The following is a 23,173-nucleotide window of genomic DNA, read 5'->3' on the forward strand; positions in this document are numbered from 1 at the left end:
GCATTTAACCCATTCGTGAAGTGAAACACCACATACACACTAGGAGGCAGTGAGCACAATTGCCCGGAGCAGTGGGCACCCCTATCCACAACTGGAGGTTAGGTGTCTTGCTCAAGGAGACTTCACTCATGGACTGTCAGCCAAGGGGATCAAACCAGCAACCTTCCGTTCACAGGGCCAGTTCCCTAACCACCAGCCTATGACTGCCCCAAATCCTTTCAAATCCTTCATGTGTAGCTGTCAAGAAGCTCTGACTGAGAAAGGACAAAAAAAAAAAGATTAGAAAATCAGAGAAGCTGCTGGTGCTGCCAGAACAGTGAACTGACCACCCTCGAGTCCAGACCTCCATATCACCATAACCTGTGTTAAACCGAACTTTAGAGTTGTGGAAAAATACCCCTGCAGATTTCTTTTAAAAACCACAAAGCACGTCTCATGAAAAGGACGAGGCTGTACTGAAACGGTGTTCGTATTTAATGGCGTTTAAATGGAAAAGAAACGAGTAAAACGCTGCTCTCTGACATCTGCAGCTGGGAGGCTTAGGATAGGCCTTACGATAAAGACCATCTAAATGACCGAGCCGTGACAAAGCAATAAGAATATGAGTATGCAGTCTCATTTCTATGGGATTTTTTGTCCTCTGCTGTTTGAATATTTTTTACATGTTTTATTTTAAGCAGTATAGGGACTCCATGTTTATTTTTAAACCGGCAGAAGCGTCGGCTCCAAAATCTGCAAGATGGTCGCGTCCATAGCAAACCTGTTAAAGCCGTGGACTCCGAGGTAAATAAAACAGTATTACTGAGTTATTAAAGAAATGTGCCTCTTTCTCGGCTGTATTTCTTAGATTAGATTGGACGCAGAGCATCGCAGTGTTCAGAAATGCTTGTATTAATCCTTCAGAATGCGAGTTAAGTTTGCTGGTCTTAGCCTCGTGTCCTCCAAAATGACGAGGCTGTAGTTTAATGTGTTCCTGTTCTTACTCCTATTTTCCCGTTCCACCTTAAACGGTCAGCTCTCTGTGCACTCTGTTAGACTCTCCTACCTTTTTGGTGCCCCTTGTAGATTATAGAGGCAGTAGTTCATCTGTTGCTGCCCAGCTTGTGTTCCTCATGCTCCAGTTACCAGTGGTCACTCGACACTGCCCAGACGATGATGTTGGCAGGACTGCAGTATCTGATCCACTCCTACCAGCGCAACACACACTAACACCACCACCACGTCAGTGTCACTGCAGTGCTGAGAATGATTCACCACCCAAGTAATACCTGCTCTGTGGTGGTCCTGGGAGACCAAGAGTAAGGGTAAACATGGGGACAAAGAGGTGGTTTTAATGTTGTTTAGGAATCAGTGTATATTATCAATTATAATAGTAACAGTATACTCTTATTATTACTATTACTATGAATTAAAGGAGCAATGAGGTACTCTCTCATAACAATGCCGAGTAGATTCTAATGAGTGGTCTACCATCTATCCTTCTTGAGCTTCTGTTATGATGAGCTTTGTGACTTCATGACTGCCAACCTCCTATTGAATCTCTTAAAAAAGATGATTCTTCAGGGGTTATTTATTAAAGATGGTGGTTATATACTGAATCCACATTCAGTAGATCCCTTTGCAACCTTTCTGAAAAGTTATAGTTAGCTCCAAGAAGGGTTCTTCTTTTGTTACAAGCTTGACATCGTATCAAGCAGAAGAAGAGAGATCTTGTTAAAGGTTGAAAGAGGATTTTCTATTTAGTCAGTGAAATCGTCTGGTTCTTTACGCTAAGCACACACATCCTTTTCCCTTAGGTTGTGTGCAGTGCGGTGGAGCCGCTATAACCCATACTACCTGGAGCCGGAGACGGATAAGGATGTATATAAGATCCCAGATACAGAGCTGAGTCCAGAGCAGAAAGAAGAAAAAGAGCTGAAAACTACCCGACCAATCAAAGCTGCAGCAACCAGCATCACCAGCTCACCCTTTAATGACCCAGTCATAAGGTAATCCCACTGGTACTACAGTAGTTGGGCTGCAGCTCATGACTATTTTTATAATCGATGAACCTATGGATTATTCTTTGATTAATCAAGTAATCTAACTGTTATGTCTTCTTCCATTCCTCTCCATTTGTCACCATTGTTTGTTAAATTTTTGCAACAAGCAATTTTTTCTATGGTGCAACGAAAGAGTACAGTACATATTACCTTATTCCTTCCTTTACTGTATTGTGATCAGAATGACTGTGTGCAATATGAGCGTTGTAGGATATTATAGAGGGCTTTTGATAGGAATTTATCCATAATTAATGACCAGTCATTGCCGGACTGCATAAGCAGTCTGTTCCCGATTCTGAGAGTTTGGTCTAATGCTGGTTGTAATATCCTTTCACTTAACAGCAAGTTCATCAATATGATGATGCAAGATGGCAATAAAGTTCTGGCCAGAGAAATCATGACACAGGTAAGGAATGAACATCTATTCTGAAGTAACTCACAGTATTAGTCAAAAGTTGTGCACTCAAATGATTGCCTCTATGTTTTTATAATATTAAAGACATACAATACTGTGTAAAAGTCCATCAACATTCATTTATTTAATTTCCAGCCCATTAACTTCAAGGTACTAATTTTTTTTCAATGTCAGGAAGAAAAAAAGAAGATATTTTAAAAAGGAAAATTACTGGGTTGGCCATTCTGTTGTTCTGAGAACACAAGGCAGATAACTCCCTATGGAACAAACAGATAAACAGTATAGTTTAGTTATCATTTTATCAAGTTTGATGTTCCCATATTGACTTTATATTGAATACAAGATCTTAAAGTACAATCTGATTTGTAACTTATAGTATTGCTCCGATATATTAGTCATTATGAGTTAATATAAGTTAATTATATTGAATTTATATGACCAACAATTCCAGTCTTTTGAACGGTAGTCGAAGGGACATTGTAGCTGGACAATCTTCTCTTTGGAGTTATCCAGCTTTAATTTCTGCATTGTAAAATGCCCCTACCCCTGACTTAAGTGGACCTTGACTTCTCTCTACCTGCATATTTTCTTTGTATTCAGACTCTAGAGACTATAAAGCGGAAACAGGTGGAGAAATACCACAGAGCTCCAGCAGCAGAAAAGGAAGCCATCGAGTGTAATCCATACACAATATTCCAACAGGCCATCGAAAACTGCAAACCAGTCATTGGACTGGCCAGCATTCAGAAAGGAGGAAAGAATTACCAGGTTAGTGTGCTGCACCACTTTTACTATGCGTAGTGCATTAACCTTGTTCTTCACTGGCTTCTCAGGGAAATATCAAGTTTATAACACCTTCAGCTCTTCTGGGAAGGCTTTCCACAAGGGTTCAGAGTGTGTTTCAGAGTGACCATTCCTCCAGAAGCACATTTGTGAGGTCAGACACTGATGTTGGATGAGAAGGCCTGGCTCGCAGTTTCTGCTCTAATTCATCCCAAAGGTGTTCTATCGGGTTGAGATCTGGACTCTATGCAGGCCAGTCAAGTTCTTCCACAAACTCGGTCATCCATGTCTTTATGGACCTTGCTTTGTGCACTGGTGCACAGTCATGTTGGAACAGGAAGGGGTTGTCCCCAAACTGTTCCCACAAAGTTAGAAGCATGAAATTATCGAAAATCTCTTGGTCTGCTGAAGCATTAAGAGTTCCTTTCCTTCACTGGAACTAAGGGGCTGAAAAACAGCCCCACACCATAATCCCCCCTCCACCAAACTTTACACTTGGCACAATGCAGTCAGACAAGTACTGTTCTCCTGGCAACCACCAAACCCAGAGTCATCCATCAGATTGCTAGATGGAGAAGTGTGATTCATCACCCCTAAGAACACGTCTCCACTGCTCTAGAGTCCAGTGGCGGTGCTTTACACCACTGCATTTGACACTTTGTGGTGAGCTTGGTGATGTAAGGCTTGGATGCAGCTGCATGGCTGTGGAAACTCATTGCATGAAGCTCTCTACGGTGTTCTTGAACTAATCTGAAGGCCACATGAAGTGTGGAGGTCTGTAGTGATTGACTCTGCAGAAAGTTGGCGACCTCTGCACACTGCGCCTCAGCATCCACTGACATTTTACTTGGTCTACCACTTTGTGGCTGAGTTGCTGTCGTTCCCAATCGCTTCTGCTTTGTTATAATTCCACTGACAGTTGACTGTGGAATATTTAGTAGTAAGGAAATTTCATGACTGGACTTGTTGCACAGGCAGCATCTTATCCACAGTACTATGCTAGAATTCACTGAGCTCCAGAGAGCGACCCATTCTTTCACTAATGTTTGTAGAAGTAGTCTGCAGGCCTAGGTGCTTGGTTTTATACTTCTGTGGCCATGGAAGTGATTGAAACACCTGAATTCAATGATTTGGGTGGGTGAGTGAATACTTTTGGAAATGTAGTATATATTACACAATCATGGTTATTTAAACTGATTGCAGTTATTTAAGCTTATTAAGCTTCTTATGTTTATTTATATTCACTGTTGTTCATGTTCTCAATCCTATATTTTGACAGACACCATGTGCAAGCAGTGCCCCATTTAAATCAACCATTAAAACGCTCAATACAGTGATTTTTATTCAGTGATTCACAAACTGCATTGCTCTAAATCTAAAACAGGACTAATTGAGCTTTGTTTGTAATGAAACAAGGTTGGTTGGTTTTCTGTAAGCATTGATGATATCCATGAGATTATCAGAAAAATGTATTGTATATAACTACCTTAAGTACCAGCCATATTAAAGCCTGAATTTTCTGAATTTTCTTCTGACTACCTTTTTTTAGGCTTTAGATTCCACAAGACAGAATGGTCAGTGCTGTAATAATGTTTGCTGTCCATCACTCAGGTCCCCATCCCTCTGAAGGACAGTCGCCGGCGTTTCCTGGCCATGAAGTGGATGATCACGGAGTGTCGAGAAAACAAGCACCGCCGTACACACATGTACGAGAAACTCTCCCAGGAGCTGCTGTCTGCTTTCACCAACGAGGGAAACGTCATCAAACGCAAACACGACCTTCACAAGATGGCTGAAGCGAACAGAGCGTACGCTCATTACCGCTGGTGGTAGTGGAAGAAATACAGACTTGTGATTATTCTGTAGTCATGCATCTTCACTTGGACTTATGTTGGAAGAGTTGGTGGACTGCTGCACTTAAAGCAAAGTGAACATCAGATCATTTGTTCATCAATGTTGACAGTGATGGCTGTTTAAATGACAACAAGCTTCTAGCTTTCACTGTTTAACCAGATAACGTAAGTCAAAGCTCAAACCTGTTTTAAGTTATTCAGCTTCTTCAGATATCCTCTGTGAAACAGCCCCCGTTTTCATTATGTTGTTAAAACATGGGAGGGTATACTGCAAGCTATTTGGTTCAGTTCCAGGTAACAGTGTGTTGAACCCTTTGTAGTTTTGTTCAATGCAGTCACTTTAACATGAGCTCTAAATTAACATGCTGAGGTATAAATCTGTATGAAGACCTATATACCAGAATTCAGAGTCATCCTGAGGTCTGTTCTCCATAATAATATTAATATACATGTGTTTGTGTTTATGAATGAATGTCAGTTTATTATAGCTTTTTCTTTGAGTCCTTTGGATCTTTTTCAGAAGTACTTTAGGATTCACTAGTGATTGAGTAATCTACTGATTATTGAATAAAAAAAATTAAAGGAAATAAATGGACTTAACTGGATAATAACAAATACATAGCCTTTCAATGAATCCAAAATACTTAACTAGAACAAAGAAACTAGAAAACCTTTCAAATCAGTATGTGGTAAAAAGAAATAGCATATAAACAGGTTTTATATTATAGACAAGAGTAGTAGGGGAATTTAATAACTCTTTATTTGGACTGCCCACTGTAGATGCTTTGTAGATGCTCATGTATCATTTAACTTTGTCAACAAAATCAAAAAAATCAACATTGATGAAGATTACAATAGTAGATAATTCACTCACACTGCTGGAAGACACATTCTTCAGAAAGTTTAGCTCTTGAGAAGGGTTCTACTCTTTTTACCGAAACGTAACCAAAGTTCCAAAATGTTCTGGCGCATGTTGATTGCCATTACACATCTTCAACTTTAACCTCAACCCCAAACCACTAACCCTCACCTTGGTCCTAATAATTGGAACATTTCAGATGTCCCTTACAACATGTTCAAATTTCATTATGAATGGACCAGAATAAAAGCTGAAATTATTATTATTTGAAAGTATATGAATTAATTTTGAGTGTTATGTTGCATGGCCACCAAAATCAGTAAAACATGGCCTATTTTGGCCTCTCGCTAGTATTACATATTCTTTAAGCAGATGACGTCAAGTATTAAACACTTTAACTTGCGTTAAAATTTAAGTCTGTTTTTTCCTTCTTCTCTAAAGTTACCATTTTGGAGAGAATGTTTTGTTGCAATCATCATTCAAGCTGCCAAAATTTCCAATTAATCAAAAATGTAACTAATATTTTAATGACATTTCAGTACAACAGCCCTTTTTTGTGAAAAGCCAGTGTCAACATGAATTTAAAAACACATCAGAAATCCTATTTGCATAAATCTTTATTTGAATCCGAGACAATCACTGTAAACTTTCAACACTAGAACAAGAAATATCTCACCTTTAAGTTCAAAAACCTACCCTAGGAAAACCTACCAAATACTGAAACTTGTGGTGACATTTAATTATCATGGTACAAAATTGTTAAATACAAAAGATTTTTGTATTTGGTCATTAAATAAACATGATAGGCACACTGTGTTATTTAAACATCTGGTCAAATGTATAGATTTCTTAAAAATCAATGACTGACCTCATAGAGGTCAGCTGTCATTCACAAGTCAGTATTCAAGTTAAGCCAAAAATAGACCAACAATAGCTTTAGATTTCGTTCTAGCTAAATTATGAAATAAGTTAACTCAAGATATACATCATTATTCCTTTTCATGATTTTCCTATACTATACTGCCAAGTCACTAGTGTAAGTTTTTTTCCTTGCCTAGTCTAAGTTAAAATTAAGTTCAATAAAAAATAAGTAAGTTACAATTAAGTCTAATGTAAGTGAAAGCTGATTTAAGGCACTGTCTTTCATGTAGCATCTCAATATTGCATTTGTAATGTAAAATTTAGATTTGAAATGGTCAGGCTCTAAACAAAGAATAACAATGTTATTACTTAGGTTCAAATACTGTAGCAGAAGCATTCTGTTATTCCACAAAGCTTTTCAAAATGTTTGCATAATTAAATCGCGGTTATCCAGAGTGGTTGGATGTGTAATACTCTGTTCAAGAGAAACCTTAAAAGCAAAACTGTTCACCATGGTGGTGATAGGAACCAGACGACTGAAGCATTTAATGCGTATAAAAGCCCCATCACAGGAAATGACAATATGCTGCCTGATGTTTGAGACACTTTTATAACAGTATATCATTTTGGCCTAAACCTTATGCCATTTATGCTACAGAGCACTGCATCTATTTTACCATCATCAACATTATATAAAAATTCAGAAGACAGGTTAGGTTCATTAGTTGTTTTAAATAGTGAATAAAATGGCCATATTTGCTTTGTACACATGTCAACCCCTGGTTCCCATCTCCACCACTGCAAATAAATATGAGCAAGTTTTCACATCATTTCACATCAAACTACTTTATCTCTGTAGTTATAATAAACCATTGAATTAAGCAGAGAATTTGAAAAACCTGTGGAATTCCTATTTAAACACTTGGGTACAGTGGTTTTCCTTCCAATAAAAACCAAACAAACCTAAATGCTTGAAATTTAGATGACACAATAATGTTAGCACCATTGAGGAGTTGCTCTGCTCTAGAGAACATCCAATTGTTCACAGCAGTGTTAACAGGAACCAGATGCCTCCAAGTGCCTTTAGTGCCTCTAAAAGCTACATAACAGAAACGTATAACATAATTACCAATACAATGCCTGATGTCGGAGACATTGTTTTGTGATGGTTTACAGATTTACATATTAAAAAAAAGATTCACTGTACAGACTTACATGCAGGTCACTGTAAAGCGAATAGTGTCCACAGAGAACATATTTTTTCAGATCTAACACTATTTTACCATTTAACATTACGTATAAAAGCTCAGAAGATGCATGCAGATTCACTGGTTGTTTTGGATAGTAAATAAAATTTGACACCTGGTTCCCATCACCACTACTGCAAAGAAATAAGTTTAATAAGTTAAACTTATTAAAGTTAATAAGTTTCTCTACAATTAACTACTTAACATCAAACCACTGTACACATCAACCTTTTAATTATGCAAAGAATCTTAAAAATCAGTGAAATTCCTATTTCACCTTTTCCTTCCAATAAGAAAATCCTAAAGGATTTCAATTTAGATGACAGAATAACTTAAGCACCATTGAGGAGACTATTTCTATACTAGCAAACTGGGAGATGTAAAACAAAAGCAGAATATTTCCTTTGCTTTGGGCTTATTGCTGGTAGAAATGGGACAATGTGAAGCTAAGGCTTTTCTACAAGATACGTTTCAATTAGATTTTAGTAAGTGTCATAGGATTCATTTTGACTGCTCCTTAGGTTCATTGGTCCATTTGACTGGCGTTTTAAAGGCGGCCCCCAGTGGCCTACCAGTACTGTTCTCAATTAGAAACTAGCAAACTTGACCTAAGACCTAAATAAAGGTTTTAAAACTTGAGCCTTTGGTAAAGATAATTTTAGCAACCTAACTGTGAACTAAAGCTCTATTAAAACCTTCAGAAGAATCCTGACCAAAAGTCACTTCATTTGATGGTCATCCAAAGAAACTGATAAGACTGAATCAAACACGCATGATTAGTTCACTTCCAATACTGACACTCATCCAGTGTCCTTTCCAGTCTTTCATTAAAGGAAATGTTCCCAACCAGTGGTCTTCACGGCTGACGCATTAGTTCAATATTTAAAGGGCCCATATCATGTCAAAGTCAACTTTCCTCACTGCCAAATAAAAGCTGTAGGAGTTGACTGTAAACACGTACATTTTCAAAATGTATTGTTTATTTCCCAATATGGAAATCTGTCATTTTGCTGCCTAAGTACGCCCAGTGTGGGAGTGTGGGTTGAGCAGTCATTTACATTTCATTTACATATACCAGGCTTAAATTCATGGTAGCCTATCAAAAACACCATGTTTAATATTAAAGGAAAAAAGAAGTTGGAAAGTGATTATGTAAAAATGAAACAAACCTAATGTCATTAGTAGGCCTCAGTGAAAATGATAACACAAGAAGAATGTGGATTATGGGCTCTTTAAATAAAATCATTAGTGTCAGAGAATGCTGATATAACATGATGTCGTCAACATGATTTTCAAAATCTACGTAGCGAAGCCATCAAATCAATGGCTTCTGTTCTTTCTGATGGAACCAGCCTTGGATCTAGATCTGCAACTAACAAATCTTTATATAATCCATTAACCTACTAAACCTAACCTAATGACTATGCCTTCTTCATATTATCATTCTGTTATTTGTTCCTCTTCCTTTACTGCCTCAGTCAGTCCATTCATACAACAAGCGATTTCTTCTGTTTGTATTAATGCACCCAGTTCTTACAACCCTTGTGCTGTATTATATTGCTTGGCAACCAAAATCAGTGAAACGTGGCCTCTTGAGGCTTTTTTCTTTAACATGTCAGCCCTAGTATTGCGGATTCTTTATGCAGAAGCTGTGGGGTATTAAATAAATTGTTATTGGGACATTTGTTTTTTCAATGGTCTGTACTGGCATCTGCCGTTGGAAACACCAGCACTGGTTGACCTAATCTGAACCCCATTCGAGCACAATCCAACAGGCATTCTTATTCTCATTCTTCTCATTCCAGTCCCTCAGTCGGTCACCTCACTGTAGTAGTACTTCTGCGCCGTTTCGCTGAGTGTCCAGCTACCAGCACGGAACTCCAGGATTTCGAGCAGAAGCAGACGCCCCAAAGAGCTGAGGCCGTCCTGCAGGAGGAAACCGTCACGCAGCAGGCAGAACAGCTCGTCCATCCGCTGCAGGTTCATTTTCTCCAACTGTTCTCCGATACGATGGAGCTGCAGCACCAAGCAGTCCACCTGAGGGACACATGCAGGGACAGTTCAACAAAACCTCTTTAAAGCAACATCCAATTTACACACGTAGCCCATCATAAATTTGGGACTTTACTTCTAATAGAAGCCAATCCAGCTAACAAGTAATAGAAGCTTATACCAAGGATTCTCAAACTTTTCCATTTTAAGGCCCAACTATTTATCACCAGAAGGCATGAAAGCCCACAAAAACATTTTTTCTTAAATATATTTCATTTTCAAAAATTTTCAATAGAGCCAAGATTATCAGCTATCATAAGCTTATTTTATAACAAAAGAAATTAGGCAGAATGGTGTCAAAGTGGGCAATCAAAAGAATTGGCAGAATTCCTGGTTGGCCAGTAGCATTTTGGGCCAGATACTGTGAGATAATGTATAAACTCTGGCACAAAAACACAACACTACTCACCCAAACTATAAATGTTACATTCAAGTGTATATCTGTAGTAATTTAGGGTTCAAATCAGTGGCCCAGTCTCATACAGTGAATAGAGATTAGATAATCTGAAGTTAGCTCCTTATTCTCATTTCCTGTTCCACCTTAAATGATGTTGCAGTTACATTTAGACACCTGTGCGGGTGCTAGCTTTTAACTGCTGCACTATTTGAGGTGGAATGGAAATTCAAATAAATGTGTAACATTTTTTGTAGGTGTGAATCGTGAAGATAAGACAGCCGTAGCAAGAACAGCACCAAAAAAAAACCAAAAGAGGCACCAAGAAGAGGATTAAAAATCTACTTAAGGAGGATGAGGACATATTCGAGCAGGTGGGCAGTATAAATTGCTAACCTTAACTGTATTTTGTAGCATATTGATGGTCATGATTACGTCACAATTAAACGCTTTCTCCGATTTTAATTTCATTACATAACCAGCTTGCTTATCTTAGTGTAGTACAACAACAACAAAAATACAAGTAAACAAACAAGATGAAGATGTTCAGATTTTAGAAAGTTATTCTGCATGAAGGCAAAGCTGTGTACATGTCCATGTCCGTGTGTGTGTGTGTGTGTGTTTGGCAGAAGAAACAGAGTTGGGGATGGGCTGGTCTGCATCATGTAACTCCCTTTCTGAAAACAAGTTCTACTCCAGCCTTCCTGGCAAACTAATTTTTACACCTGTTGTTCACAAGTGGACAACTGAAAAGTCAGTGGGAGTGTATTCTGTTTTTAAAGGTTGACTGATAAATCAACTTGTACTGATATTGCTTGAGAATTGCTTTTCAAATACCAGGCCACTATGGACCACATCAAATGAAAGTGAAGACCGTTAGTGAACTGACCTCCTCTTCATTTTTGAGTGCGTCAGGCTGAGCAAGTCTGAACAGGCAGTCATATACTGGATGTACTAGCGCCATCATTGGCATGTTATTCACCTGAAAACATAATAACACAACTTAATCATCTTTTTTTTTTAATCACTGGGCAGCACAATCACCAATCTTTAATGAATAGTTTTTAAAGGAATTTTTGTCATCCATCCATCCATCCATCCATCCATCCATTATCTTGACCTTGTCCGGGGTTCGGGTCGCGGGGGCAGCATCCTAAGCAATGAAGCCCAGACCTCCCTTTCCCCAGCCACTTCCACCAGCTCTCCAAGGGGGATTCTGAGGCGCTCCCAGGCCAGCTGGGCGATATAGTCGCGCCAGCGTGTCCTGGGTCTTCCCCGGGGTCTCCTCCCAGGTGGACTCGCCTGTGACACCTCCCGAGGGAGGCGTCCAGGAGGCATCCTAACCAGATGCCCGAACCACCTCAGCTGGCTCCTCTCGACGTGAAGAAGCAGCGGCTCTACTCCAAGTCCCTCCCGGATGACTGAACTTCTCACCCCATCTCTAAGGGAGAGTCCAGACACCCTGCGGAGGAAACTCATTTCGGCCGCTTGTATTACCCAAAGCTCATGACCATAGGTGAGGGTGGGAACGTAGATCGACCGGTAAATCGAGAGCCTTGCCTTATGGCTCAGCTCTTTCTTTACCACAACAGACCGGTAAAGAGCCCGCATCACTGCTGACCCAGCACCAATCCGCCTGTCAATCTCCCGCTCCCTTGTACCATCACTCGTGAACAAGACCCCGAGATACTTGAACTCCTCCACTTGAGGCAAGAGCCTATCCCCGACCCAGAGAGGGCTCTCCACCCTTTTCCGCCTGAGAACCATGGTCTCGGATTTAGAGGTACTGATTCTCATCCCAGCCGCTTCACACTCGGCTGCAAACCGATCCAGCGAAAGCTGAAGTTCGCGGCCTGATGTCCCCAATAGGACCACATCATCTGCAAACAGCAGTGATGTGACCCTGAGGTCACCAAACCGGACACCCTCCATCCCTTGACTGCGCCTAGAAATTCTATCCATAAAAATTATGAATAGAATCGGTGACAAAGGGCAGCCCTGATGGAGTCCAACTCTCACTGGGAACGAGTCTGACTTACTGCCGGCTATGCGAACCAAACTCCAGCTTTGTTTGTACAGGGCCTGAATGGCTCGTAGCAAAGAGCCATGTACCCCGTACTCCCGAAGCACCTCCCACAGAAAACCCCGGGGAACACAGTCGAATGCCTTCTCCAGATCCACAAAGCACATGTGGACTGGTTGGGCAAACTCCCATGAACCCTCCAGAATCCTGGAGAGGGTGAAGAGTTGGTCCAGTGTTCCACGACCAGGGCGGAACCCGCACTGTTCCTCCTGGATCCGAGGTTCGACTATAAGCCGGACTCTCTTCTCCAGTACCCCTGCATAGACCTTGCCAGGGAGGCTGAGGAGTGTGATTCCCCTGTAGTTGGAACACACCCTCCGGTCCCCTTTTTTAAAAAGAGGCACCACCACCCCAGTCTGCCAATCCAGTGGCACCGCCCCCGATTTCCACGCAATGTTGAAAAGGCGTGTCAGCCAAGACAGCCCCACAACATCCAGAGCCTTGAGGAACTCAGGGCGGATCTCATCCACCCCTGGAGCCTTGCCACCAAGGAGCTTCTTAACTACCTTAGCGACTTCGGCCTCAGTAATGGACAAGCCTATTCCCATGTCCCCAGACTCAGCCTCCTCACTGGAGAACGTGTCGGTGGGATTGAGAAGGTCCTCAAAGTATTCCTTCCACCGCCCAATGACGTCTTCAGTCGAAGTCAGCAGCACACCATCTCCACTATATACAGTGCTAGTGGCACACTGCTTTCCCCTTCTGAGTCGCCTGACGGTTTGCCAGAATCTTTTCGGAGCCGACTTAAAGTCAGTTTCCAAGGCCTCACCAAACTCCTCCCATACACGGGTTTTTGCCTTGGCAACAACTGAAGCCGCAGATCGCTTGGCCTGTCGATACCTGCCAGCTGCCTCTGGTGTCCCACAGGTCAACCATGCCCGGTAGGACTCCTTCTTCAGCTTGACGGCATCTCTCACCTGGGGTGTCCACCACCGGGTTCGAGGATTACCGCCCCGACAGGCACCAACTACGTTACGGCCACAGCTACAGTCAGCCGCTTCAGCAATGGAGGAACGGAACATGGCCCATTCTGAGTCAATGTCCCCCACCTCCCCCGATATCTGGTCAAAGTTCTGACGGAGGTGTGAGTTGAAGATCAATCTGACAGGTTCTTCTGCTAGACGTTCCCAGCAAACCCTCACTATGCGTTTGGGCTTGCCTGGTCTGACCGGCATCTTCCCCCACCACCTGATCCAACTCGCCACCAGGTGGTGATCAGTTGACAGCTCAGCTCCTCTCTTTACCCGAGTGTCCAAAACACATGGCCGCAAGTCCGATGACACGACTACAAAGTCGATCATTGAACTGCGGCCTAGGGTGTCCTGGTGCCATGTGCACTTATGGACATCCTTGTGTTCAAACATGGTGTTCGTGATGGACAAACTGTGGTTTGCGCAGAAGTCCAAAAGCTGAACACCACTCGGGTTCAGATCAGAGAGGCCATTCCTCCCAATCACACCCCTCCAGGTCTCACTGTCATTGCCCACGTGAGCGTTGAAGTCCCCCAATAGGACAATAGAGTCTCCAGGAGGAGCACTTTCAAGCACCCTTCCCAAGGACTCTAAGAAGGCTGGGTACTCTGAACTGCTGTTCGGTGCATAAGCACAGACAACAGTCAGGACCCCTTCCCCAACCCGAAGGCGTAGGGAAGCTACCCTCTCGTCCACCGGAGAAAACCCCAAAATACAGGCACCAAGTCGAGGGGCTATGAGAATGCCCACACCTGCCCGCCGCCTCTCACCATAGGCAACTCCAGAATAAAGTCAAGAATAAAGTCCAGCCCCTCTCAAGGAGATTGGACCCAGAGCCCAAGCTGTGTGTTGAGGTGAGCCCGACTATATCTAGCCGGTATCTCTCAACCTCGCGCACCAACTCAGGCTCCTTCCCCGCCAGTGAGGTAACGTTCCAAGTTCCAAAAGCCAGTTTCAGCAACCGAGGATCAGAACGCCAAGGCCCACGCCTTCGGACACTGCCCGATCCACAACGCACCGAACCCCTACTACTGCCCCTCCCATTGGTGGTGGGTCGATGGGAGGGGGGACTCATGTAACTCCTTCGGGCTGGGCCCGGCCGGGCACCATGAGTAAATGCCCGGCCACCAGACGCTCGCTGGCGAGCCCCTCTCCCAGGCCTGGCTCCAGGGTGGGGCCCCGGTAACCCTGTTCCGGGCAGGGTACACAAGTCCTGTTTTTGTGTCTTCATAGGGGTTATTATGGATCACACTTTGTCTGACCTGTCACCTAGGACCAGTTTGCCATGGGAGACCCTACCAGGAGCTTTTGCTCCAGACAACATAGCTCCTAAGATCATTCAAGCACGCAAACCCCTCCACCACGATAAGGTGGTGATCCAAGGAGAAGGAATTTTTGTCAGCATTTTTTAAAAACAAAAACACTGGGAAATAAATTGGAAACCCTTTACTTTGATCGCCACTACTCGAGCTTTGCAAATACTCAACTGTCTTTAACTCACATTCAATTAAATAGCTACTAAATTCACTTTAACTTTCCCTGAATGTAACACTCACTCTAATCCTAACATTATTCTTAATCCCTTAACCTAACCCTAACTTTAAACTCAACCCAAAACCTAACCCTAACCTAATACTCTAACTTCTACTCTGCACCTAATAATTGAGAAGCTGCTGTATGTGATGCTGCTTCACCTTGAGGTAGTCGAAGATGTTGCAGATGAAGGAGACCAAGCACACCCACTCCTGAGTGGACTTCTTCCTTGTGTCTTCTCGAGCCTTGAACTCCTGCTGGAGCCGATTCAAAAGGTTTCGGCGAAACACACTGCTGCTGCTCTGCTTGGCCTCTGCCTGTACAGAAATCAATATGTTTCTCTTTGGTACTAAACACTATGATTTCTTAATTACTGTGGAAATACGTATTTCAATAAACATTCCAGTATCTAATGCCACAATAATAACAGAATAATGAATATATAAGTTTAGACAGAATACACAGTTAAATTTGAATATCTGTGTATTTGTTTACTGACTATAAATAAGGCATGACAGGAATAGAAAAATAAACTGTACATTTTTGATTGATGTTTTGGTATTTTGAACGCGTGTTACAGAACAGCAGAGATTGTCAGGACAAAAGCACCTCTGAGCTAAAGCAAAATAGCTACATTTAAGCCGAGTACAGTTGTACAATAACAGAGAACAATAACTTATTTAACAATTCACATTCAGCAATTCAGTTAAACGTGACTAATTATGCTCTCTCTTCAATGAAACATGCAGATGTCAGTGTTCTTTAAGTACTGACAATATTTGCCGTATGCTCAGCAATGCATATGTGGTGTAATTTATCATGATTATTGATAAAATACTGTCATATTGCCCAAACCCTAAATGGTACTGTTAAATGAAAGAAGAAAAACAAGTACCTACAAAACAGTAATGTTACAGGAGAGCGCAAAAAACTTCTTTACATTTAATGTAAAGGGGATTTATCCCAATTTTCACACAATGCAAAGGACAAGATAGTGCGCTCAAATAAAATAGAAAAATTAAAAGAATGGAATGGAACAACAAACAAACTGTTCAGTACTGTATCCCTGTTTCTTTTCCCGGTCAGTTAAGACGCTCACCTGCACTATAGTGAAGCAGATGCGTCCGGCTTCTTTGCTAAACACTTGATCCTTTAGAGACTGATCCACAATGACGTTAGACACCTTCTCCAAGTCCACAGAGCCTGGATCTGATGGGGAAATAAACATCCAGCCTTTACCACAGCTTTGGAAAACTCTCCCAAGACAATCTCAAGAACCCCACACGCTGAAATAACAATTCAGTATCCAACACTGCCAATAATGAATAAAGCCAGCATTACACCAATGGGACCCTGTCAGAATAGACTGCATTACTACAGCGATGAAAACTAACCTTTCAATGCTGTTTTGAGCAATTTCTGTGTCTCCATGTCAAAAGACTGGATCCTGTACTCTTCTTTTGATGAATCCTCCATTCTTTTCAGGACACAGTGTTTGGACACCAAGATACCTGTACTAAAAGAAACAGTATAGAAAAGAAACAACTCAAGCACTTAAAGTATGCCTTAAAGTATGTCCCATTGACCTACATCTATCTATAGCTAGACTACTCCCTATTTAGATCTATCTAGATCACAATATCTCCAAATACAGCACTTACCAGACAGACATTATGACTTTATTAGCCTGTACTGTTGTCAGTCTAGAGGCCTACAACTGCTGAAGGTATTAGCCAATAGTTAACACCCTTAAACTACAGTGTTTGAGTGCAGCAAAGCAAGTCCAAAACATGTGCCGTCGCCAAACTGTACCTCGCTATTGAAAGCCTGTATCTGCTGTTTGTGTGGAAGGGATAAGCAGGATTAGGTGAGCTGGACAGACTGTTCAATCCCTTTCAACAGACCCACAGGCCTCAGAGAAACAGGAGGTGAACAGCAGTTGACCGAGTTAGAGGCTTTCAGATTCCGTTTTAACAGAATTTATGGAATTCAATCCTGAAAGTATAATTTTCATATATTGTTATTGAGCTTGTTATGACTTTGGTACACTAGGTGGCGATGCGTGACTTTTATTGTCTAGATGGGGAAGGAGAAGACGTCTAGCCATTCCCTCACAATAGTTACAATAGTAACAGTTAGCAGTTAGCTTAAAGGATTGGAGGATAAAATGCTATGCAAAATATGTAGCAACACATTTTCTACACAGTAGAACTTGTTTGGTTTTACTGATGTTCTACTATAATCAATAATTGTGTATTTCACCACAATAAGCCTTTCGTTGTCTTCAGGATCCAAAACCCTATTTAAACGTAACCCAGTAAAGCCCCCCTCCATCCAACACCCCGTGAGTTGGGGTGATCCAGACCTAATCATCCAACATCAGCATCTGAACTCAGTAATGTACCTGTGGATGAACACAATCAAATCCTCTCAGCCAAGTTCCAACTCATCCCAGAAAAGTAGAGGCTGTGACAGAACAAACTCCCTATTAATACCCTTGATCTCATTGGACGAGCTGGTGTCTCCAAACTTGAGCATATATCAATGACATAATTAGGGAAAATTGCTCAGAATGGTGACGACAGGAACTGAACATCTGAAGAGTCTAACAGCTCCTTCACATGCAGGGTGTTGTAAGGCAACATGTTCCCCCCAACCCCCACTTTTACCATCATCAACACTACATATAAAAACCCAGCAGACACCTGTAGGTTCACTGGTGGTTTTGGACCGTAGGCCAAATTAAATGGCTGTATTTTTGTTGTAGAGATCACGCCGCTTGATTCCTACCACCACCACTAAAAAAGACATCTGAGTTACTAAGTTTCTCCACAACGAATGTTACATCAACCTCCCTGAATGACTCAAAACGACGGAATTATGCAAAAAATCTTTAAAAATTCGGTGGAAGTCCCCTTTAAGATGCAGTCGCTTGGCTGCAGATGTAGCGTAATCTCGGCTGCTTTGATTTCCCATCCAAGGTAGATTCAGTTATGCAGTCTGAACCAATGCACTACATGATTCTTTAGACAAACTGGGCAAATAAATCACTCAGCCTGACCCAGATAAGCTACGTCTTTGTCCATGTTTTGCAGTGTTGCATTTGTAAGTTAGACTCACCAAATCTGTTCCCAGCCTACGCCCAGCAGCATGCGAGCAAATAAAGCAGCTAGGAAAGTTTCCCCACACAGAAATAAGTTTAGAGAAGTTCAATGGATTTGTTAAGTCTTTTAAAAGTAGTATGTAAAGATAAAAAAGCGGAGACATTCACCCACAAACTTACCTGGGCTTTCTTTCGCGTCGCTGGTTTCGAGTCAGTGATTTGGGTGAAGAAGCTAACTAACGTTAACTGTCGTTTTGTTGTTGTTTTTAGCTAAAGCTAGCTCACATGACCTGCTAGCATTTTCGTAGTTTCTTTTTTCTTTTCTATCAAATATCATCAAAACATATTTCCTCAGGATGACAGAGCTTCACATCTTATCTGCTTCCATTCCTGGCTTTGTGCTGCTGTTTGCTTTCTCTGTGTTGTGGTTTAGCAGCAGCAATGCTCACTGGTCCGTGAAGTCTGTGAAGCAGCGATGCACAGCAGGTTCGCAAATGAATCGGTTCTTTTGAACGGATACTTTTTTAACACATCTGCAGAACCGATTCACAAGTACAACTAAGAGATCTCGCTGTACCAGCAGCAGGGCTTCTAACGGCAGGCGAATTAAAGCGTTAAACTACCCTGTAAAACCGTAAAACAAACACATAATGTTTTAAACGTTAATCACAATCTTTTAAATTAGCTCGTGTTCTCCCTGTAGACTCTAACTGGCACGCTCTTTCTCTTAAGGGTGTGTGTTGTAGGCAGTGGTGGACAGTAACTAAGTGAGTGTAATTCGTTACTGTACTTAAGTCGTTTTTTGCGTATCTGTACTTTAATTAAATATTTCCATTTTGGGCGACTTTCTACTTTCACTCCACTACATTTCAAAGTCAAATATCTTACTTTTTACTCCACTACATTTTGAGAAATCTGTCGTTCCTTTTGGTTTTTGTGCGTATAAAAACATAACATGTCAAAACGACATAAGCGCAAAGCCAGAACACCAATCAGGGCACAGCGGTCACTTTGTTCTGAGCTTGTTTTGACCTGTTGGTCATACCGACCCAGTGCAGCACGCGGTTCAACGTCAGTGCAGCAGCATAAAAGTTTGGGAGCGCATTTGTCACCTAAATGATGAACTAACCTAACTTTGTGTAAATAGACCACAATATACAAATATGTACACACATGCAGTTTAACTGGCATGTTTCTTTTTTTTCTGAATTTATACAAAGGCTTTCATTTTATAATGAATTAGTTTCAGTTAGTTTATGAACAGAAACCTACAGATCAATACAGTAAATACAGTAAAGGAAAACTTATTTGTGATCCTGAGTTTAAAGCAAGTTTTTATTCAACTTGTAACTAATTTACAAATAAATCTTAAAGTGAAACTTTGCTTGTGTGTAAAAAGTGATTTCAGAGCCACTCGGTTCTCCCTGATGGAAACTGTTTGCCTTCTGTGTTTTGTGCTTATGATCATTTTAATAGACGTCAGCGTCACTAATTAATGACGTTCTATTAAAAGACTGGTTTACTAAGAGAGACGTTGGAGGATTTTCACCTAAAATGAGTTCATGAAGCGAGTCTTATTATAAAAATGATAACGTGACATCAGTCATAATTAATCTTTTAGTACTTTTACTTTCAATACTTAAGTAGGCAAATACTTTTGTACTTTTACTCAAGTTGAGGTCTAGAGTAAGGACTTGTACTTTTACTGGAGTAATATTTTATCTTGAGGATCTCTACTTTAACTCCAGTACATGATTTGTGTACTTCATCCACCTCTGTAAGCTACCCTGTAAAACCATAATACACCCACATCATGTTTTAAACATGAATCACAATCTTTTTAAATTAGCTCGTGTTCTCCCTGTAGACTCTAACTGGCACGCTCTTTCTGTTAAGGGTGTGTGTTGTAGATTACTTTGACTCTATTGTTGAATTATTCAGTGTATACTACACTGTTAACTCCAGGATTTTACTCCATCACTGGCTCACTCGCTAGCTAAGCTGAAAATCATGGTTAGGGAGAAGATGAAGATGAAGATGAGAATAATGTTTTCTTGCCTTGAGAGTCAATTGGTCGTTCCGAATCACTGAATCATTCGAAAGAGTCAGTAACGGAATCGAACGCCCCGTAGACGCTGCACTGGATCGTGAGTCAACGTTGTCGCCATATTGGACCAGGCAACTTGTTTGTTGTTGTTGTTTTTTAATTAACATAGAATTAACAATAAGGCAGAAAACACTCAAAAAACACCAAGCAACACAAAATAAAACATAAATCAAACTAAACATATCTCAAGTTAAATGTTGGGAGGGGTCTTCAGAAGCACACTTTATGAAGCAAATTCACACTCATTAAGTGACGCTTTATTAATCCCACAAACTGCGAAAATCCACCTCCGCATTTAACCCATTTAACCATATATGTGAAACACCACATACACAATAGTGAATACACACACACACACACTAGAGGGCACCAATCTGTTGAGTTGAGCGACTGACATGTTATGACTCTGACTTGCTAGCTAACTTCTTTTTCACTTTGAAGGCTTTAAATCTTTCCCAAAGAGAAGGAGCTGGAGAGGCAGTAGGAGTTAGTCTTAAGAAGGAAAGTTTTTTTTCTGTCAGTGAGTCAATTTTTAGTTCTTAAAGATGCACTTCCCGCATTTCCGTTTTTTAGATTTTCATAGCGAATTAACTTTGTTTTGACAGGGGCACAAGAAAAGCTAACATGATGGGGACATAGACAGAAAAACAAAGCCGAAGTTGCCTTCGTGTTCACCAGGTTCTTATTCAAATATTCTGTTCCACCTTAAATTTCTCTGCTGTAACATTCTGACGCACCATTAGGGTAACTCCTGCATCATTTAAGGTGGAACGGAAAAGTTGAATAAGAAGAATAAGAACTTCAGCATACGGTCTACAGTCCAGAACAGTGTTTCTCAGTTTTGGCCCTGGAGGCTCACTGCCCTGCACTTTGTTTTTTGTGTTTTTCCACTCTCAATACACTGGATCCAACTAATCCGCTCATTAACAGCCAATTATTATTATTTTTTTTTTTTATATATACTTTTTTGATCCCACAACCGGGGAAATTCCACCTCCGCATTTAACCCATCCATGAAGTGAAACACCACATACACACTAGTGAACACACACACTAGGGGGCAGTGAGCACACTTGCCTGGAGCGGTAGGCAGCCCTATACACGGCGCCCGGGGATCAGTTGGGGGTTAGGTGTGTTGCTCAAGGACACCTCAGTCATGGACTGTCGGCAACCTTCCGGTCACAGGGCCAGATCCCTAACCTCCAGCCCACGACTGCCCCCAAATTATTGTTAATAATTAGAGTTAAAGTGGTAGTGTTAAAGCAGGAACAGCACTAAAATGTGCAGGGCAATGGACCTCCAGGACCAGGGATGAGAAACTCTGGTCTAAAACTTGTTTTGCATTAAGACTTTTCATACATCTCAGAGAATAATTAAACTGTGAAAGGATGGGGACATTTTTTGAAATTTTGCTTTGTGAATAAAGAATTTACCAAACCAAATACACTTCTTAATTAAGAGTTCAAGCCTTTCAATATGGCCCCACAAGTCATGTCTTCCCTAGTAAACATGGACAAATTTGGGATTTTAAGCATTAAGTATTATTCCAAATTAATTCACGCAGTTTCCTTTACACTTTAAATGGTGAAGATGGCCATACACAGAACAAGGCAGAGAAAAGCCTCGAAGACAAAGGCATTTTATAGAACAGGAAAGGAGTACAGACTGTTGCTACTGCTAAACTGGACTCCTTCTCTGGTATTTTGAATTTTTCATTCAAAGACTACAGCTTATTATACCAAGGTCAAAAGGTCAATCTGAATAAAACCAGGGAACATGTTTGATGAAATTGATCCCTGATCAATTTTCATAACATGTGGAGACCAATTCTGACCCACTTCCCTGAGGTCCTTTTTGCTAAAAGGGCCCTTAGGAGTGCTTATCAAAGGCTTTAACACGGAGAAACAAAATTCTTTGCCAACACAACTAAGACAGAATATTTTACCATTACTCATGTATTTCTGACATGTATGTTGATAATTGCATGTTCTACAAACCTTTGTAGATCAGTACATTGAAATGTAAACATATGTTAGGTTTAAAGCCCCCTGCTCACTGTTCATTTCAAATGAAAGTCTATTGATAAACTCAGACTTCTTTTCAGCCTCTCTGTTTAGAAGGCCCAAACTGCTTTAGGCCTTATTAGGCCTACTTGCCTTAAAGTGCATGAGAGGTTCTTGTGCTTATGCGTTCTTGGACCCGCTCACTGCCGCTTGCGGCTAGATTTAATGTTAGCATTATTTTAAGAAAATATTATATCCACAAATGCTAACATGCAAGAGATGTCCCAATTTTTTCAACATGGAATTGCTATTGTGTGTCCTCTCTATAGAGGAAATGATGCGCAATAACACTAAGATGATCAAATCAAATCAAATTTATTTGTATAGTGCTTTTTACAATGGATGTTGTCACAAAGCAGCTTCACAGAATTCCAGAAAAGACAAAGTTTTAACAAGAATGTAAAAAATGTAAATACCCCCTGGCGGGCAAGCCAGGGGCAACAGTGGCAAGGAAAAACTCCCTCAGAACTGAGGAAGAATCTTGGAAGGAACCAGGCTCACCAGGGGGGACCCATCCACCTCTGGTCAAACTACCTACAAGTGATTATACTACTAATATTAATAGCAATAGTATTGGTAGTAGGAATATCTAGGACTCTATGAGAACATCAGTGTAGGGTGGGCAGCTAGTCCAAGGCAGGTGGTAGCTGGGGCGTGGGCAGCTGGTCTGACGTGGGTAACAGGAGGGCTCAACAGTCAGTCGTCCTTCAGTGTCCGGCCGGACATGTGGGTGATTGTATACTCGGAAAAAAAAGCAGGGAGAGGGAATTAGTTTTATTCTGTCTGTTTGTGTGTAAAACAGGGAAT

General features: G+C 41.1%; 3 protein-coding genes across 10 annotated transcripts in view; 1 reads left to right on the forward strand and 2 right to left on the reverse strand.

The window, feature by feature from the left end:
- The window catches only part of map2k4a (mitogen-activated protein kinase kinase 4a), a 30,538-nt gene extending 29,356 nt beyond the window's left edge, over positions 1–1,182 (reverse strand). For 3 of the 4 annotated variants that reach the window (XM_037539358.1, XM_037539354.1, XM_037539348.1), the window contains exon 1: positions 1,046–1,181. In XM_037539358.1, coding sequence (XP_037395255.1) covers positions 1,046–1,086 — 41 coding nt within the window. In that variant the 5' untranslated portion in view covers positions 1,087–1,181. Of the gene's footprint in view, positions 1–1,045 lie in introns of all 4 variants that reach the window. The other variant, XM_017708090.2, reaches the window with a different exon arrangement.
- On the forward strand, positions 715–6,362 carry mrps7 (mitochondrial ribosomal protein S7). Its single transcript, XM_017708099.2, has 5 exons — positions 715–783; positions 1,797–1,988; positions 2,385–2,448; positions 3,058–3,225; positions 4,852–6,362. The coding sequence occupies exons 1-5, from the start codon at positions 740–742 to the stop codon at positions 5,071–5,073; spliced, it is 690 nt and encodes a 229-aa protein (XP_017563588.1). The 5' UTR covers positions 715–739; the 3' UTR covers positions 5,074–6,362.
- A 192-nt stretch (positions 6,363–6,554) lies between these two features.
- On the reverse strand, positions 6,555–18,678 carry mif4gdb (MIF4G domain containing b). Of its 5 annotated transcripts, XM_017708094.2 has the most exons (7): positions 18,377–18,678; positions 18,214–18,262; positions 16,488–16,609; positions 16,193–16,302; positions 15,255–15,410; positions 11,396–11,488; positions 6,555–10,097 (listed from the first exon to the last, which is right to left on the reverse strand). In XM_017708094.2, the coding sequence occupies exons 2-7, from the start codon at positions 18,243–18,245 to the stop codon at positions 9,870–9,872; spliced, it is 741 nt and encodes a 246-aa protein (XP_017563583.1). In that variant the 5' UTR covers positions 18,246–18,262; positions 18,377–18,678; the 3' UTR covers positions 6,555–9,869. The 5 variants fall into 5 exon arrangements, with proteins under 5 accessions (XP_017563583.1, XP_017563586.1, XP_017563585.1 ...); XM_017708097.2 differs by lacking the exon at positions 18,214–18,262 and having other exon boundaries at positions 9,870–10,097; positions 16,488–16,604; XM_017708096.2 differs by lacking the exon at positions 18,214–18,262 and having other exon boundaries at positions 9,870–10,097.
- Positions 18,679–23,173: the final 4,495 nt, after the last annotated feature.

This window comes from Pygocentrus nattereri, chromosome 1, assembly GCF_015220715.1.
Source record: "Pygocentrus nattereri isolate fPygNat1 chromosome 1, fPygNat1.pri, whole genome shotgun sequence".
Lineage (NCBI taxonomy): Eukaryota > Metazoa > Chordata > Actinopteri > Characiformes > Serrasalmidae > Pygocentrus > Pygocentrus nattereri.